The sequence below is a fragment of the Populus alba genome, chromosome 1 (assembly GCF_005239225.2).
Source record: "Populus alba chromosome 1, ASM523922v2, whole genome shotgun sequence".
Lineage (NCBI taxonomy): Eukaryota > Viridiplantae > Streptophyta > Magnoliopsida > Malpighiales > Salicaceae > Populus > Populus alba.
This window is the reverse complement of record NC_133284.1, coordinates 24,931,765-24,948,861: the sequence shown is the minus strand read 5'-3', so window position 1 is coordinate 24,948,861 and position 17,097 is coordinate 24,931,765. Positions and strand designations below refer to the sequence as shown.

The 17,097-nt window shown below is 32.4% G+C and overlaps 2 protein-coding genes across 2 annotated transcripts; one reads left to right on the top strand and one right to left on the bottom strand.

Moving 5' to 3' along the window:
- Positions 1-1,922: 1,922 nt before the first annotated feature.
- LOC118046938 (dirigent protein 23) lies at positions 1,923-2,704 on the bottom strand. The gene has a single exon (XM_035056036.2). It carries the CDS (start codon positions 2,592-2,594, stop codon positions 2,058-2,060), a length of 537 nt encoding a protein of 178 aa, XP_034911927.1. The 5' UTR covers positions 2,595-2,704; the 3' UTR covers positions 1,923-2,057.
- A 2,092-nt stretch (positions 2,705-4,796) lies between these two features.
- On the top strand, positions 4,797-9,531 carry LOC118046937 (protein STRICTOSIDINE SYNTHASE-LIKE 3). The gene is made up of 4 exons (XM_035056035.2): positions 4,797-5,214; positions 5,894-6,169; positions 7,605-7,772; positions 8,939-9,531. The coding sequence occupies exons 1-4, from the start codon at positions 4,886-4,888 to the stop codon at positions 9,339-9,341; spliced, it is 1,176 nt and encodes a 391-aa protein (XP_034911926.1). The 5' UTR covers positions 4,797-4,885; the 3' UTR covers positions 9,342-9,531.
- Positions 9,532-17,097: the final 7,566 nt, after the last annotated feature.

Genomic DNA, 17,097 nt, shown 5'->3' with positions numbered 1-17,097 from the left:
CATTTTCAGGCTAGCTTATGATGTAATTTTCTATTTATATGATTTTTTGTTCTTGGTTGTTGCTTTTGTTAGGTTTGAACCAGTTAAGTCAAATCACAAAAAAATTAATTGGATCGAACAAGTTTTGTTAAATTAATATCGTATTTGATCCAACAACTAAAAATTTAGTTTAAGTTAGATTTCAAGATCTATATCTTTTGTGTTAATTCCTAATGAAACCAAGCTTATCAATTAACTATAATTTAAAATGTGTGGAAATACGGGTTTTTACTATAACAATTCGTAGTAAAAACCTCTTTTTTTTCTTGAAGATTCTCCAAATAAGTATTTTTGTAGGGGTGTAATAGTCTTTTCAAGTGGACATGTTAGTCATTTGTGAATTTTATGAGGTTAAATTAAGAGGTATTTTCTAATTACTTTTACGGTTGTCATAACCTTAGGAGAAAAAAAAAAAAAAACCTTCGAATTTTTTTTAAAATTAATTATTTTTTTATTTTTTCCTGAACATTTAATTTTTTTCAAGAGTTGAACTTGATATTTTGTTTTTCACATTTAATTTTTTTAGATCAAATATATTATTTTTTTAAGGAATTGATTAGATATTAATTTTTTTAATTAGATCTATGTATAAATATTTTAATTCATAAATAATTGTTTTATATAAAAAAAATACAATGAAAAAATCAGTTTATTTAATTTCCCAACAAAATAAAAAATAAAAACCCACTCGCAGCGCGGTTGACATAGCTCTATAATGAACCCGCATCTTTGTAGCGTGCACTAGCAAATACCCTACCAAACTTCTGGAAGCCTTAATTAATGTTCTACAGTAGGGGCCCGCCACCCACAACTTCGAAAGCTATCAAGTGCAAGAGTCAAACTTTCAAAGTCCCATGGATGGCGAGGAGGATAAACTACAAGAACCCCTTCAAATTTTAAGAATGTTTTTCAATTTAACCCCTGACATAAAAAAATTGTGATTTTCTCTATGAATTTTCGATCCTGCTACAATTCTAGGCCTCTGAATTTAACCCCTCACGTGATGCAGACTTCAAGTACATGATACATGGTCCTTTTAACTACAAGTTCGGGATTTCACGAGTAAACTTCTGTTGCAGTTCATTTTCCCTGGGTCTTCAGAAAAAGTTCTATTTACTACTTTAAGTTTTTGTGAAGGTTTAATTTCATCTTTAAAGTCTTCTATTTTTTTAATACTTTTTTAGTCATTATTGTTTTAGATTTTTACATTTCCATCTTAAAACTTTGTTTTCCTCGTGTTTCAATCATTGAATGTAAAACGAAGAGAGAAAAAGTCATTATAGAATAAAGAGAAGAGAAACGGATTTTGACCATCTATATTCAATCCATAGAATGGTGATTTTTGTGTTAATGAGATCGTCATGATTTTTTTTTTTCTTTAGATTGGGGTATGTAAAGTACTTTTTTGTTTAATTTTTTAATTTTTAGATTAATTAAAGATTGTTTTGAGGTTGAAAATGAGATTATTATGGTTTCTAAAATATTTTTTTGGATTTTTTTTTTTATATAACAAGTTGAGATTTTAGGTATTTGCCAGTTCAAAAATGAAGTTGTTAATAAAAAAATACATGATTCGTCGAAACAAAAAAAATGCATAAATAAGAAATTAGGATTTCGTATAAATAATTAAATATTTTTTTCAAAATTTTAAGCCTTCAAACTTTTTCAAATTTTATTTTAATTGTCGTGAAATTAAACAATTAAGAATTAGCTTTGAAAATGGTCTTATTATCTATGCTCTTACTCTATTCCATAGTTTATTGCAGATATGTTATCGTTAACTAACAGAATTTTTTATAATATACTTATAAAATATCTACATATATAAAATTATTTTCCAAACCTGCTGTTATCGTGTCATTTATCACCAGAGAGAGAGAAGAAGAAGAAGAAAAATCACATGGTACTGTTATTTATTGCAATAATAGGCTCAACGAACACAAAAGATTGGGGATGGAAAGTAGAACTTGTATATAAATAACTGGAAAAAAAAAAAAAACGCAATGCCTCCTCGCCGATCAGTAGTGTAACAATGTCACATTGTATCCAATGATGGCATCAAATCCAACCATCGAGTGGGTCTTCGCCAGGCAATATCCACGGGCAAGCCTGAAGATCCCGGTACCACCGACGACAGGCATTTCTCTCACCTCGCTCATTATCGGATTCCGGCCAAGCACGCTAAATGTGCTGCCATTGTAAGGTCCGCTAATGAACCCAACAGTGAGTGACATTAGAAGGCTGAACTCGTTTTGTGAGGACATGCCATAAATCCCTTGTGCGCGTCCTACAACTGTGGAGTTCGGGTCGGGTGTGACTGTGAGCGGGTTGTCCATCATGTAAATAGACCCGAACATGGCGGCAGTTGCATTTGGGCTGGTGGTGGTGGAGTTATCAGGGCCTGCAACCCTGACAGCAGTTGGATTGGGACCGCTAATAACATCGTGCATGTAGAATTGGATACGAGTGGCTTTAACCTTCAAGGCGTCTGTGCTTTTGCAGGAGAAGACAACAGCGAGGGCAAAGAGAAGCAAGAGTTTGCTGTTCATTGCCATGGCTAAACACTCGATGAGAAGTTTGAACTGATAGTGCAAAAGCCATAGGAGAGGATGGTGTTATATATAGGAGAGCTCGGTGCTGCTCCTGGTTGACAAATTCCATGAAAGATTTTTCAAATCGTAGAAATGTACTTGCCGGTTTCCAGACGGTGCCAGTCTTCGATGGTTACATGAGTTTTTCCTCTTGTCAAGGCTCTAGCAATTGTGTTCATACGTTGAGATTAGAATGTTGCTGTTTTTTTTTTTTTCATATATATATATAAGGAATAGATCCCCTCTCCACCAATCGATTGTCCAGATTAAGTTTAAGCTTATATCTTGATTACCAAAATAAAAACAATAAAAAATAAAAAAAAGAAGAGAGAAATGGATCACATGAAACATTGAAAGAAATTAATTAATTATTAAATTTAGTATTTGATAAATTATTAAATAATTTCTAACATTGAAATAAATAAATTTATTTCCAGAATATTTATTTTTTTATTAAATTATATTTGAATATTAGATAAATATTTTAGTGTCAAGATAACTTGAGTTATGTGATTGATTATTTTTATTAAAGTGTTTTCAAAAAAAATTAAAAGAATATTTTTATTTAAAATTAATATTATTTTAATATATTTTTAAAAAGAGAACTTTCAAAATAATCGGGACCACGCTAACCCTTCAAAACTTCTGGAAGCTTTAGTTAATGTTCTGCATTAGGGGCCCGCTACCCCCAACTTAAAAAGCGCAAGAGTCATAATTTCAGAGTCCCATAGATGACGAAGAGGATAAACTACAAGAACAACTCCAAACTTTAAGAATTTGATCAATTTAACCCCTAAAATAAAACATAATGTAATTTGCTCTATGAATTTTCGATCTTGCTACAATTCTAGGCCTCTGAGTTTATCCTTAAAAAACCCAATAGGAATTCATTTTTCAGTATAGAATTGAAGATTTAAAGGGGATTATTATTTAGAAAGTTTCTTGAGATTTGTGAAGTTATTTAATTATTTTTCTAAACCCTTAATTCAAGTAACCGATACAAATGTAGCTTTTAAATAGAAAATCTCCAAACCTCAGGGGAGGTTTTACAATTATTGAATGTAATACTCCACGTAATATTTTCTATTTTTCATTCTTCATAAAAAAAAATACAGAATATTATGTGTTGTGGCGTAATTCAATTCGCTTAAAGTTTAAAGCCATCTTTTGATTATTATTATTATTATTATTTTTGGGCGGAGAAATTTATGTGCACAGCTTCTTCTGCCAGCGCCTTGAAGTCGACGGATGCAAGGGATACGTGCAAAGCGACGTCGCCTCTCGGGGATGAGACAAATAGGATAAACTATTTGTAATTAACTCCGTGAATTTTCAGTCCTCTACGAATTTTAAGCCTTCCATGTTTCTTTTTGACAAACATAACAGAACTCCATATTCTTACAAAATATAATTAACTCAATTTGCATTTTATAATATTTCCTTTCGATTATCACATAAGATTCTCCTTGAGATTTGTTGAGTTATTTAAAGCATGTTTAAAAGTGTGTCTGTAATTATTTTTTAATGTATGTTTTATATTAAAATATATTAATATGATGTTTTTTTTATTTTTAAAATCAGTATATTAAATTTCAACTGATCTGGGAATTAACTCAATTTACATTGTATAATATTTCCATTCAATCATCACATAAGATTCTCCTCGAGATTTGTTGAGTTATTTAGGGCATATTTAGGAATGTTTTAAAGTATTTTTTATATCAAAATGCATCGGCATGATTTTTTTTATTTTAAAAACATTATTTTTAAAATCAAAATATTAAATTTTAAATTAACAAGTCATCTGGGAATTAACGACCGACAGATCAACTATACTTGCCGTAAAGAAATTGAACCCGTGATGGAAATCGTTCTTCACCTAACCATGGAAAATCGTTCTTCACCTAACCAAGGATCGCCACCTACTCCTCATCAAATTAGAAAAACACAAGGGAAGAGCCAACAATCAATTCAAGACTCGTAAAATTATCGCATGCTGATTATAAAAATCTAGAAGAGGGAGGAGCTTCTTAAATTAAATTAATTTAAGCTTGTGATTTCATAAAATTAAAATTAAATTAGGGACCAAACTGACTAAATTTCCAAACTTCAATAATCATTGTAATTTGACAAACATAAATCTAGATACGAGGCAGGCATGGGAACCACTTACCACTCTCCAACTCCCTGCTCTGCTCCACTTACACCCCAACTCCCCGCGCCCTCCCTCCAGCCGACAATTGAAGAATTCGGAAATGACGCCAACCGGAATTCTTGCTGGACTGTTTCTCCTTCTAGCTCTGTACTGTGGCGTAGACCCATGGAAGCAGAGTGCAATCTCAGGATTCCCAGACTTCAAGTCATACAAAGTTGAAATGCCTCCTTGGTCACTACTCCCTAAAGAGAAGGATGAAGAAAACTCACTCCAAAGATCAGAGATCAAGTTCTTGAATCAGATTCAAGGCCCTGAAAGCATGGCCTTTGACCCTCTTGGTCGTGGTCCTTACACTGGTGTTGCCGATGGCAGGATTCTCTTTTATGATGGCCAAAAATGGACTGATTTTGCTTACACTTCAAGCAACAGGTCAGCGTCCTCCGCCTTTAATTTCTTGTTTTTCTTTTATTATCCTGCTTGGAAAAGGTGATGAGCTAGTTTTCTTGATGGGTTTTTTCTATTCTCTTGTTCTGTTTTTGAATTTTGAGATTGAGTCCCTCAAGGATGGCGAGTGTTGTGGTCGGGGCTTGGGGGTGTTCTTTTTCACTGCTCTTGCAGAATTTTGAGTTTTGCTTGGAATAATAGGAGTATCATGGTAGTTTTAAATGACCTTTAGTGTGACAGATAAAAATGTGAAATGCCATCCAGTTTGAGATTGTTGAGCTTTCGCTAATGTTATTTGATATAATTTTTGCTTCATTCAGACATACGGAAGGTGCAATCAGAGAAGGAATGAAAATAATATACAAACACAATTAGAGTCAATGAATTACGTGTCTGATTTATTTAAGCTCGTGCGAATTTCATGTCCCTCAAAGTCAATCTATTGTCTGTAATTGAACTAACTAGCGATGTGTTCAAGCGATGCAAATAGAGACCTGAATTTGTCATATGTTGCCTCAATCTGTTCTCATCAACCATCTATAAAACTATTATCCAGTTATACCAGTTCTTAGCTTTCGCTACCTGTTTTAGGTTTCGCCTGGTTATCTTTTGAATTCTACTTTTAACTTATATCTTTGTTTTTAATCTTTCATTTGGGGTTCAGATCAGAAATATGTAATCCTCAACCGTCGCCTTTGAGTTATTTGAAGAATGAGCACATTTGTGGCAGACCTTTGGGGCTCCGATTTGACAAGAAAACTGGTGATTTATACATAGCAGATGCATATTTTGGGCTGATGAAAGTGGGGCCAGAAGGTGGGTTAGCAACATCACTTGCAAATGAGGCAGAAGGGATCCCTCTGCGGTTTACCAATGATCTAGACATTGATGATGAAGGAAACATTTACTTCACAGATAGCAGTACAACATATCAGAGGAGGTTGGTTGTTGATAGCACTTCATTTTTACTAACCATTCATTTAGAGAAGTGTTTCTTTTTTCCCCCTTCTGTGTGGAACAGAATGCTGAGGACATATATTTAACAATTGTAGGAGCATTTTATTGCATCCATCCTTTAGGGCATGGAATGCGATACTCGGGATTTCTCTTGTTGCCTTTTCAAATGCATTAAAACGTTTCCCTTGAAGAGACATTGAAAATGCCATTTGAGCTGGAACGCAAAGAGAACAATGCAGTTGAGAAGAATCTATCATCTTCTCAAAAGAGGAGTGTCCAGTTTATTGAAAGTAGAGCATGTCCATATCTGTGATTGTGTGGTTTTTCTTCCTTCTTCTTCTTCTTTCTTTCTTTCCTTTTTTTTTTTTTTGTTGGTGGTAATATAAGGGGCAAAAGAACCAGGAACACAATAAACTAAATTATACAAGCTCTAGGGGTGGCTATCTCAATAAAGTAGGCCAAAGCCCTGCTGAGGGTGGGCAAGATGGGTGATTTACCAGCTGCATGTTCACACCCAAGTTGGAAAGACAGTCAATGAATGAGTTGCCTTTCCTGTACACATGCCTAACTGAAACTTCCTGCTGTTTTTCCATGAGCAACTTGAGGTCCATTTTCAGTTTTCTCTTCTGCGACAATCAACTGGAAGTCAGTGTCAAGAGCAGTTGTATTATGTGATTGTGTGTTTATATATAGTTATATACTTGCAAATGCATGCTCAAACACAAGTCCAGACATCCATTTATTTATTGATTGATTGACTGATCGGTCAGGTTTTGACAAGATAAATAAGTGGTATTTCTAAGGATTTTGAATTTGTAATACCCTGTTTCATGTTTTCTCTGCAGTCAAATTGTTGTGTGGTGAATTTTTAACTAACTAAATGCATGGCTAAAATATTTATAAACTATCAGTGGAACCTGATTTCTGTTGGTTGAGAAAATTGCTTCAATCTCTAGTACTATACAGAGTAACTTGCTACAAAAGCTTCCAAATTGAATTTCTTGTGTTGTCCTTTCAAAAGCACTGGGAAATTTGAGTTCTTCCCAAGGGTTTCTTGTGTACTCCTTTGCTTTTCACGCTAGTACAGTCAACATGCCTGCTAAAATTGTACTATGGTTCCTAGCAAAAACTATTGAACTTGAACCTGCAGAGATGCAAACTCCACCCCTAAAGCTCTCAAAGGGAAAAAAAGATACAATTATATACTGTAAAAGAATAGAACTTTGTTCTGATGACAATGAAAATATTGAACAGATGAACTACCAGAGCTAGGATCACTAGAGGAAACAGTAGAACGATTCGCAAATGGGGACACTCTATTTCCAGCAATGCTTTCTCTTGAAGCAGTTTTATTTTCTCTTTTGTTAAATGTCACTGTGAGGTTTGTATGCATGGATTTTAACACCATTATTTTTCAGGAACTTCATGCAGTTGGTTTTCTCTGGGGAGAGCAGTGGGAGGGTTCTAAAGTACAATCCAACTACCAAAGAAACCACTGTCCTTGTGAGGAATCTTCAATTTCCAAATGGTGTGTCCCTAAGTAAGGATGGGTCCTTCTTTGTGTTCTGTGAAGGATCCATAGGCAGGTGCTTCTCTTTTCATCCTTTTCATTATAAAATACTAAAACCTTTGTTTGGTATCATCTTTATGATATCCAGACTACTTGTTATAATATTGTCTGGTATCCATCATTGTATTATCCAAACTGACTGATAGAAAATTGTTACACTATATAAAGCTTCTAGAGGTGACCCCTAAAACTTGTCACCGGTCCCCACCAATGAAAATGAATGAAAGAGTCATTTGGACTAATGGATCAATGCTATGTCAATTTTGAGATTTATATTATACACTTAAACTATGGTTGAATTATCAATTAACTAAGTCAACAGAAATCATGTTTGCTTGAAATCTGTGAGGTCTCGCAACCTTAACAACTATCATCTACATCTTGATTATCTTGTATGATACATTCATCATGTTTGCATATATGCATGTGTCAATGTTGATTGTTTCTACACTAGTTGAACTACACTCTATATACTAACACAAAAATGTATACTAATATGCATCTTTCACTATTGATTTGGTTCAGTAGAAACATCAAATATTACCTCGTGCCCTTCTGAAAACAAAAGTTTTTAGTTCTGCCCTTGCCTTTACCAGGATGCTATCTATGTGCATCACCCATGACCTGAGCTTTAAGTGTAGTAGACACAGCACAAATTTCGCTTGTTGATTTAGACTTGCATACAGTGAAGGTTACACAAAGAGACACACAGTGAAGAAAAACATCTAAGAACCATTGTGGCCTGTTTCATATTGCTATTGACTTCTAGAAAAGAAGGCACCCTATTTTGCGTTATTTGAATAATATTTAACTTCAGTGGACACTGCAGTAGTGTTTGGAAGAAACTACATCTTAATTTGCTGTACTTTATCATCAAAGTTTTTCGTTTGAATTGAGTGTCTTCCCAACTTAGAAGATGTTTGGCATTGAGGTGGAACCAACTTTTTGTCAAAAGTTGAATTTGTTTTCTGCTTCAAATGATTAATTTCTTTTAGTGTTTTTAGATTGTTTTAATGTGTTGATGTTAAAAATAAATTTTAAAAATAAAAAAAAATATATTATTTTAATATATTTTCAAGCAAAAAATATTTTTAAAAAGCAACGCAATCAGTCAGGAGCAAGTGGGGATTTTGTTCCCTTCTCTGCTGTTTCTTGTTTCTTACTTTTGAAGTGTGAATGCAGATTACGCAAGTACTGGCTGAAAGGTGAGAAAGCTGGAACTTCAGAAGTTTTAGCCATCTTACCTGGATTTCCTGACAATGTCAGAACAAATGAAGAAGGTAACTTTTGGCTAGCAGTCCATTGTCGTCGGAGCTTTTACACTCACATAAGCGCACAATACCCAAAGCTAAGGACATTCCTGCTCAAGCTCCCAATTCCAACGAAGATTCATTACCTGCTTCAAATAGGGGGCTGGCCCCATGGTTTAGTTGTCAAATACAGCCCAGAAGGTAAGCTCTTGCAGATATTGGAGGACAGTCAGGGAAAGGTTGTGAAAGCAATCAGTGAAGTGGAAGAGAAAGATGGTAAACTGTGGATGGGGAGTGTTTTGATGCCTTTTGTCGCAGTTTACAACTTGGATTAAGGAAGAATGGTGTTCGCAACAAATGGTTATCCTCATAAATAGTTTGCAGAGATTCAGTAAGCTGTATTAATTAGCCATGTTTTTTATAATTTTTTTGATGTGCCCTGACTAGAACTGCAAGGACTTTTTGGAGGAAACTCTCTTTAACTTATTTTGATTTGGGAAATGATACGGGTCGCGAATTTATGAAGATCACCAAAAATCCTGCTAACCATTGATTCGTGTCATATTTGTTGCCTGAAATTCCTGCAATGTATTTGCGTTCTTTTGATTTATATTTTGCAACCAGTATTCCTGGTGGGTCAACTCGGTAATTTACTAGTTGAGTTTTATATCAAATCAATTAAAAGTCGATACAGTTAAAAATTGGTTAAAGTTAAGGGTGATTATTTTTAGTTTAGTTTTGGTTTTTATAAAAAAAAAAAAAATTAAACTAAATGTTTTTTTTTTAAAAAAGCGAAACTAAACCGAAACCAGTTTACACTAATTAGTTTTTGTTTGGTTCAGTTTTTTAAGATAAAAATTGATTCAAACTGGTTTGGCTTGATTTTAACGTAAATTTTAAAAAAAAGTTGGGCCAACCCTTTTAAATTATTATTAATGATAAAAAAAAAATAACAAAACAGAATTTTAAAGAAATATGGTTGGAATTGCTTTTCAAAGTGTTTTTTATAAAAAATATATTAAAATAATATTTTTTTTATTTCTTTAAAATATTTTTCATATTAGCATATCAAAATAATCTAAAAATATTAATTTAAAGTAATAAAAAATAAAATATTCTTAAATTTTTTTAAAACTATTTTTGAATAGTAAAAATAAATAGGCCTAAAGTCCAATAGTGCGTTGTGGATCGTTAAAAGTAATCCGTCTGCAACTGCAAGCTGCTTGCAAGCCCAAGCTAGCAGGTCTAGGGCAAACAACATTGCTCTGTTTTACTGTTTTGGCAAAGGATCTTCCTTTCCACAAAAGAGAAGGAATTACAGAGAAACACATCAATCAATCAATCAATCAATCAATATCCGACTAGAACAAGGAGATTTTCCCCACCTAGCTGTTATATATTTGTATGTTTTTAATAAACTTGATTAAAAGAAGCTCCTGCTGATATCTCTCCTTGAGCGAGAGAAAAAGCTCGGCAGAAAATCTTCTAAAGTTTCTCTCTCCATCTAAACACAAGAAACCCAAAAACCAGATTTTGGGGTTTTTGCAAAGCTCTGAAGTTTAGCCATGGATCTTCATAATACATCATATAATGGCTACGAGGAGGATGGATACTACGATGATGATGGTGATGATGATTACGGTGACTACAACAACCATATATATATGATGACGACGACAAAATTGGTGATATGGATGCTGGCTACGATGATGGTGGTGGTGAGGATTGCTTGGCATGTCGGAGCCAGAGATCATTAGGCAACGTCAGGAGGCTGATATCACAAGAATCTCAACTGTGCTCTCTGTATCGAGAAACGAAGCAAGCACCGACTTCGTCTCTATGGTTGTGGAATGTTTTCAAAGTAGAGGATGAATGGTTTGGTAACGAAGAAGACGTGCGTAACTTTTCATATGACATCGTACCAGTGTAAAAATTTATAATAAAAAAATATTTTTAATATTAATAATAATTATTTTTTTTCAAATTTATTAGTTATTTTATTAATAATATTAATTACAATAAAAAAATATTTATAATGCAAATAATACTATTTTTTATATGAATATTTAGAATAATAATAAAAATAATTATATTTATAACATAAATAATTATATTAAAAATTTCAAGGATGCTTACAACACATAATAATATTTTTTTTGTATCAATACTTTGAGTTATAATAAAAATAATAATATTAATAACACAAATAATATTATTTTTTTATCTAAACACTTTGAATTATATAAAAAAAAAATTATAACATACATTATTATATTAAGACATGTGGGTAGGGGCGCGGGCGCGTCCAGACCCTACTTGGAGATTGGTGTAGATGCATCATCACCCACCATGGGTTTGGGCGTGGTTGGGTGCTCCAAGTTAGGAGTAAACGTGTCCAAGCCCACCTTGGGGTTGGGTGTGGAGGAGTTTAGGCGAGCACGCGTCTAGCCCTAACTTGGATGTGAGTGTGGTTAGGTGCTCCAAGTTGGGCGTGGACACTTCCACGCCCACCTTGGGAGTGGGCGAGAACGCATTCAGGCCCAATTTCTGATTGGACGTGGACACACCTAGACTTTTAATTATAATAAAAATAAAAATAATTATTACACAAATAATATTATTTTTAATATTAATAGTTTAGGCGAGCACGCCATAACCAACTTGGGGTGGGGCATGGATGCGTCCAGCCTCAACTTAGGTCTGGGCGTGGCAGCGTCCAGACCCAAATTGGGTGTGGGCGTGGACGCTTCCACACCCACCTTAGAGTTGCGCGTGGACACGTCCAAACCCAACTTGGCTATGGGCATGGACACGTCCAGGCCTAAATTCGGGTTGGGTATGGATGCATCCAAGCCCAAATTTGGGTTGGGCGTGGACGCGCCTAGACTTTTAATTATAATAAAAATAAAAATAATTATAAAACAAATAATACTATTTTTAATATTAATACTTTTAATCATAATAAAAATAAAAATAATTATAACACAAATATTTTTTTTTAATATTAATAAAAAAAAATTTCTAATTTATTAATGATAATAATAATAATAATAATAACAACAACACAAATGATAATATTTTTAATATTCACACTATTAATTATAATAAAAATAAAATATTTATAACATAAATAATTGTATTAAGAATTTCAAGGATGATTACAACACAAATAATAATATTTTTATATCAATACTTTGAGTTATAATAAAAATAATAATATTTATAACACAAATAATATTATTTTTTTATATGAACACTTTGAATTATAAGAAAAAATAATAATATTATAAAACACATTATTATATTAACACGTGTGGTTGGGTGTGGACGTCTCCTCGCCCACTTTTGGGTTGGGCGTGGACGCTCGAGTTTGGGCGAGCATGCGGAACCAACTTGGGGTTGGGCATGGATGCTCGAGTTTGGGCGAGCAGACGCACACGTGTGGTTGTGTGTGGACGTCTCCTCACCCACTTTTGGGTTGGGCATGGACGCTTGAGTTTGGGTGAGCACGCGGACCCAACTTGGGGTTGGGCATGGACGCGTCCAGACCCAACTTGGGTATGGACATCGCTAGGTGCCCCAAGTTGGGGGTGGACGCGTCCAAGCCCACCTTGGGGTTAGGCATGAGCGTGGACACGTTCAGACCCAACTTGGATACGGGCGTTGCTGGGACCCACCCCATTTAGGGATGGGCGTGGATGTCTTTAGAGCCAACTTCGGGTTTGCTAAAGATAATTAAGTCTTTTACCAAGACCCAAGCGCCAGGTGGCACTCGGGTCTGGCATGAGCAAGGGCAGGACCGCCCAGGCTCGAGTTTGTCCAAATGCCACGTAGTGTTTGGGCTGCCTTAGCCAACCAGGCCGCCTAAGTGCCGACTGTCCTTGCAAGGCAGCCCTAGCACCAGGTGCCCGCTTCTCATGGCCTATAGTTCCCCCAAAACTTGTGCTGACCATTTTCTCCTCAACCATCTCTTCAATGCTAAATGCACCCCAGCGAAAAGACAACCTCATCCATCACATGCTGCCCTTGCAACTCTTTGTGTTAAGGGTTTGGCTGTCATTACATTGTCTCAATTCATAATGTTTTATGTCTATATAAACAGTAACAAAGGCACTGAGTCCTTTTAGAGTATGCTTGGCAGTATGGTAACAGTTGTTTTCCAAATAACTTTTCGTGCCGAAATATATGCCAATAATTTTTTTCATTTTTCAAAAATTATTTTTGACATTAACACATCAAAACGATCCAAAACATACAAACCGTATTAAATTTTAGTAAAAAAAAATTAAATTTTTTGAGAACGTCGTTTCAACCGCATTCCCAAATAGTTCCTTATATTAGGTAATGTAATAATTATATATATATAAAAAGACAAATTACTATAAAAAGCTAAAATCTTATTCAAAGAGCATGGCATACTAGAATAATTTTTAAGTATCATTATAATTATTTCTCGATTTTATTTAAATATAAAAAAAAATAAAAATAAGGAGGGCCTAGAGAATTAAGTCTGGCGTGTTTGGACTCGGTAAGATGGCCTCGTTGTGCCTTAGCCTCGGAGTTTAGAGCTTAGACTTAAAAAAATTTGAAAGGTGATTAACAAAATGTCACCTATTGTGACAATTTCTCATCTCTGGAGATGATGGGAAATCAGATTAAAGTTTTTGAACTCTAGAAACTATAATTTCAACTTTTTTTCCCCCCAAAACACGGAAAAAAATACTTCTAAAATTTATTTTCAATAACAAAACATAATTTTATTGGCATGAAAACTCAAAAAAAATCAAATAATTTTTTTAAAATCTCAATCTACTTTTCTCAGGATCATTAAAGGTAAAAATTACCTTTATTAAGTTCTTTCTTCTCTTAAAAAAGAGTTTGTAAACATTAAAATCAGGGCTATTGTTCCTGAAATTTGATTTTCTAATCTCTCTCTCTCTCTCTCTCTCTCTATAAATATATATAACATTCTCTCAAATGCAAAGCATGTGAAGTTTTGTAATTGAAATATAAATGTAAAAAGTTACAGGAATCAAAGTGCAATGCAATTTGAATTGTAAACATGAAAAAGAAGGCCGGTTTCTTTGCCAATATCAATCCCTGTTTATAAGAAAAAAAATTATACAATATGTTAAAGGAATCAATGTCTCTCTAATCATCCTTTTATTGTTTACCAAAACATAAATCATTGCAAATTGAAACAATATAATGATATGATTATCCTTGCTAAAAAAACTTATTAAGCATGCAGTTGAGGATGAGATTATTTTTATTGAAAAATATATTTGGTATTGAAAAAATAATTGGGAATAAAATGGTTCGTTCAAGTTTTTTGAGTAGTGATATAAATATTGATTAGTCATTCAGGGTATAAATTTTTAACCTTTGGATATGGGGCTTTTTTTATCCTTTTTTTTTAATTGAAACAATTCAAATACAACTTTGAAATTTTGAATGGTCAGCATGAGTTTTGAGGGAGTAAACAATAAAAAAAACAAGAAAGGGAAAAGAAAGTGGGTATGTGCAAGCATGCTAGACTATAGTCAGTTAAGTTTAATATTATTAATATTATTATATTTATTATTATTAATATTATTATTTAAAAAATTAAAAAATATATTATTACTATTTAAAAAAACCATAAATTAAATTTTAATCATAAAATTATTATTATTATTATTAAATTTGAAAAAAAATATTACTATTGAAGAAAAACCATAAAATTGATTTGAAAGGTAAAATTAAAAACTATAAGAACTTGGATCATGCATGTTTAATATTATTATTAATATAATATTAATAAATTTGAAATTTTTTTTATTATTTTTGAAAAGCAAACTATAGAGTTGATTTGAAGGATAAAATTAAATAATAATAATAATAATAATATTGTTGATGTTGTTGTTGTTGTTTTTATTATTGTTAATATTATTTATATAATTGTTAATAAAAAAATTTTAAAAAAATATTATTACCATTGGAAAAAAAATATAGTAACAAGGTTTGGCGTGGTTTCAGACGTAATGGTGCTTCGATCTAGCATGGTTTCCAGGTTTGGTTAGGTCTGGCATGGTTCCAGACGAAAGGATGCTTGGGTCTGACTTAAAGGTGAGCAAAAAGAATGATAAACCGATTAAACTGAAAAAAAATAACAAAAAAAAAACAAACCAAGAAAAAAATTGATTAGAATATTTTTAAAAAATTCCGGTTTGGTTTCGGTTTTGTAATGTAGAAACCGGTTAATCCAAACCGAACTAGCTCAACTAACATTTAAACCCACTATAAAAGAAAACCCTAAAACTAAACTTCACAGTTCACAATCCTTCAACTCTCAGTCGCCACTCATCGCAAATGTCTTGCAAAGTGTCCCTCTCTCACCACTCTCTTTCTCTAATTCTCTCATTATTCTTTGATTCTCTAGTTGAGTTGTTATGCTCCTTGACAGTCAATCTCCACCCCTGACCCCATTCTTTCTAGCTCAAGAACTTCTATTTTGAATCTAAGTTTCTAGCTTTCCCCGTTCCGTGTAAGCTATTCCATGCGATGTCTTTCACAAAGGTACAAGGATATGATAACCGATAAAGCTAGTGAATCTTTTCTTCCCTCGTAGGAACTTGGTCTCTCTAATACGTCAATTAATATGGTAGATAGATCATGCTTTTTATTATTTAAAATGAGTTTTTATTAAAATTAATAGTTGTAATACTATTTGACAAATTATTCAATCATGTCACTTTTTTTAGATGAGATTGGATATTTTATGCTTATATTTGAAACCATTGTTTTTTTTTTTTATCAATTATATATCAGCCTAATATAGAAAAAATGGTAAAAACATTATACATTAATATTCAATGGGAATTAAATAGTCTTTTGATTGTTAATTTTTATATGGTTTTCATGGATGTTTTTTATATAGTCACATAAAGATTATAAAAATATTATTTATTTATTTATTTTTGAAACCTTTTTTTATATTATAATAAGTTTTTGTTTAAAAAAAAATGTTTTCATAAAAAAATAATTCAATAAGAAAACATGAGCTTCGCCTCTAGATATAACTTTTTTCACTATATGGTTTAAATTATTGAAATTCTTGTGAATAATTGGTTTGGTTATCTTGGATTTATATATTAAAAAACAATATTGTTAATAAAAATAGATAACTTTTTCATAAGATTTGGTTGATGATGTTTTGTGCTAATGTTTTAATTTGATTTCAAATAGTTAGATCCACCTAAAAAACAACAAACTAAGCTCTCATTTGAGATTGTGGTTCAAATAAAGGTTGGTTAAAATTTAATTATTTTTATTTAAAATTAATTTTTTATACACTTTTGAATTATTTTGATATACTGATATAAAAATTAAATTTTAATAAATAAATAAAATATTATTTTAATATATTTATGAGTAAAAAATACTTTGAAAGATAACTATTATCATATTTTTCAAACATTCCTTATTAGCAATAATAGATACAAAGCCACTACACCATTATACCATACCATTGCTAAAAATCTAAAAGGCATGACTATTTTACTATACAAAATACTTTACCCTTTCATATTTTACTATGAACATGCTGTTCAAGAATTTGCTTTTTTTTTTCTTTAAATTTATCCTCAAACTATTTTTTATACAACTGCATCATTTTTTAGCTAAATTCAAGGGCAATTTAATTAACTTTGTTGACTATAAACAAAATTAAGAGACAAGGAACCAAACTAGAAAAGACACCATAAATGGATGATGTTTTTAAAGTTCATACAATAAGTTTAATTTAGTCCTCACACTTTAAAAATTATACATGTTTAGTCTCTTAATATTTTTTTTTTCAAATCAATTTTGATATAAAAAGTTCATTTTTCTAATTTTTTGGTTCTTGGATTAAGCGGGAGGAAGGGAGATTATTGAATTCCAGCGGCAAAGAAAAAAAAATATCATTGACATTAATTTTAATCACCAAAACGGTCAATTTTTATTTCAAATAATTCCATTTGATGAGTGAATTTCATATTAAGTGCTTTTGTTTTTTACATTAAAAGTGCCCAAAAAACAAATATGAGCCTGAGAATATTTTTGTTTTTG

Coding starts and splice junctions, on each gene's coding strand:
- LOC118046938 (XM_035056036.2), bottom strand. CDS start 2,594: ATGGCAATGAACAGCAAACTCTTGCTTCTCTTTGCCCTCGCTGTTGTC.
- LOC118046937 (XM_035056035.2), top strand. CDS start 4,886: ATGACGCCAACCGGAATTCTTGCTGGACTGTTTCTCCTTCTAGCTCTG. Junction 5,215..5,893: donor GCTTACACTTCAAGCAACAG/GTCAGCGTCCTC, acceptor TTTGGGGTTCAG/ATCAGAAATATGTAATCCTC. Junction 7,773..8,938: donor TGTGAAGGATCCATAGGCAG/GTGCTTCTCTTT, acceptor GTGTGAATGCAG/ATTACGCAAGTACTGGCTGA.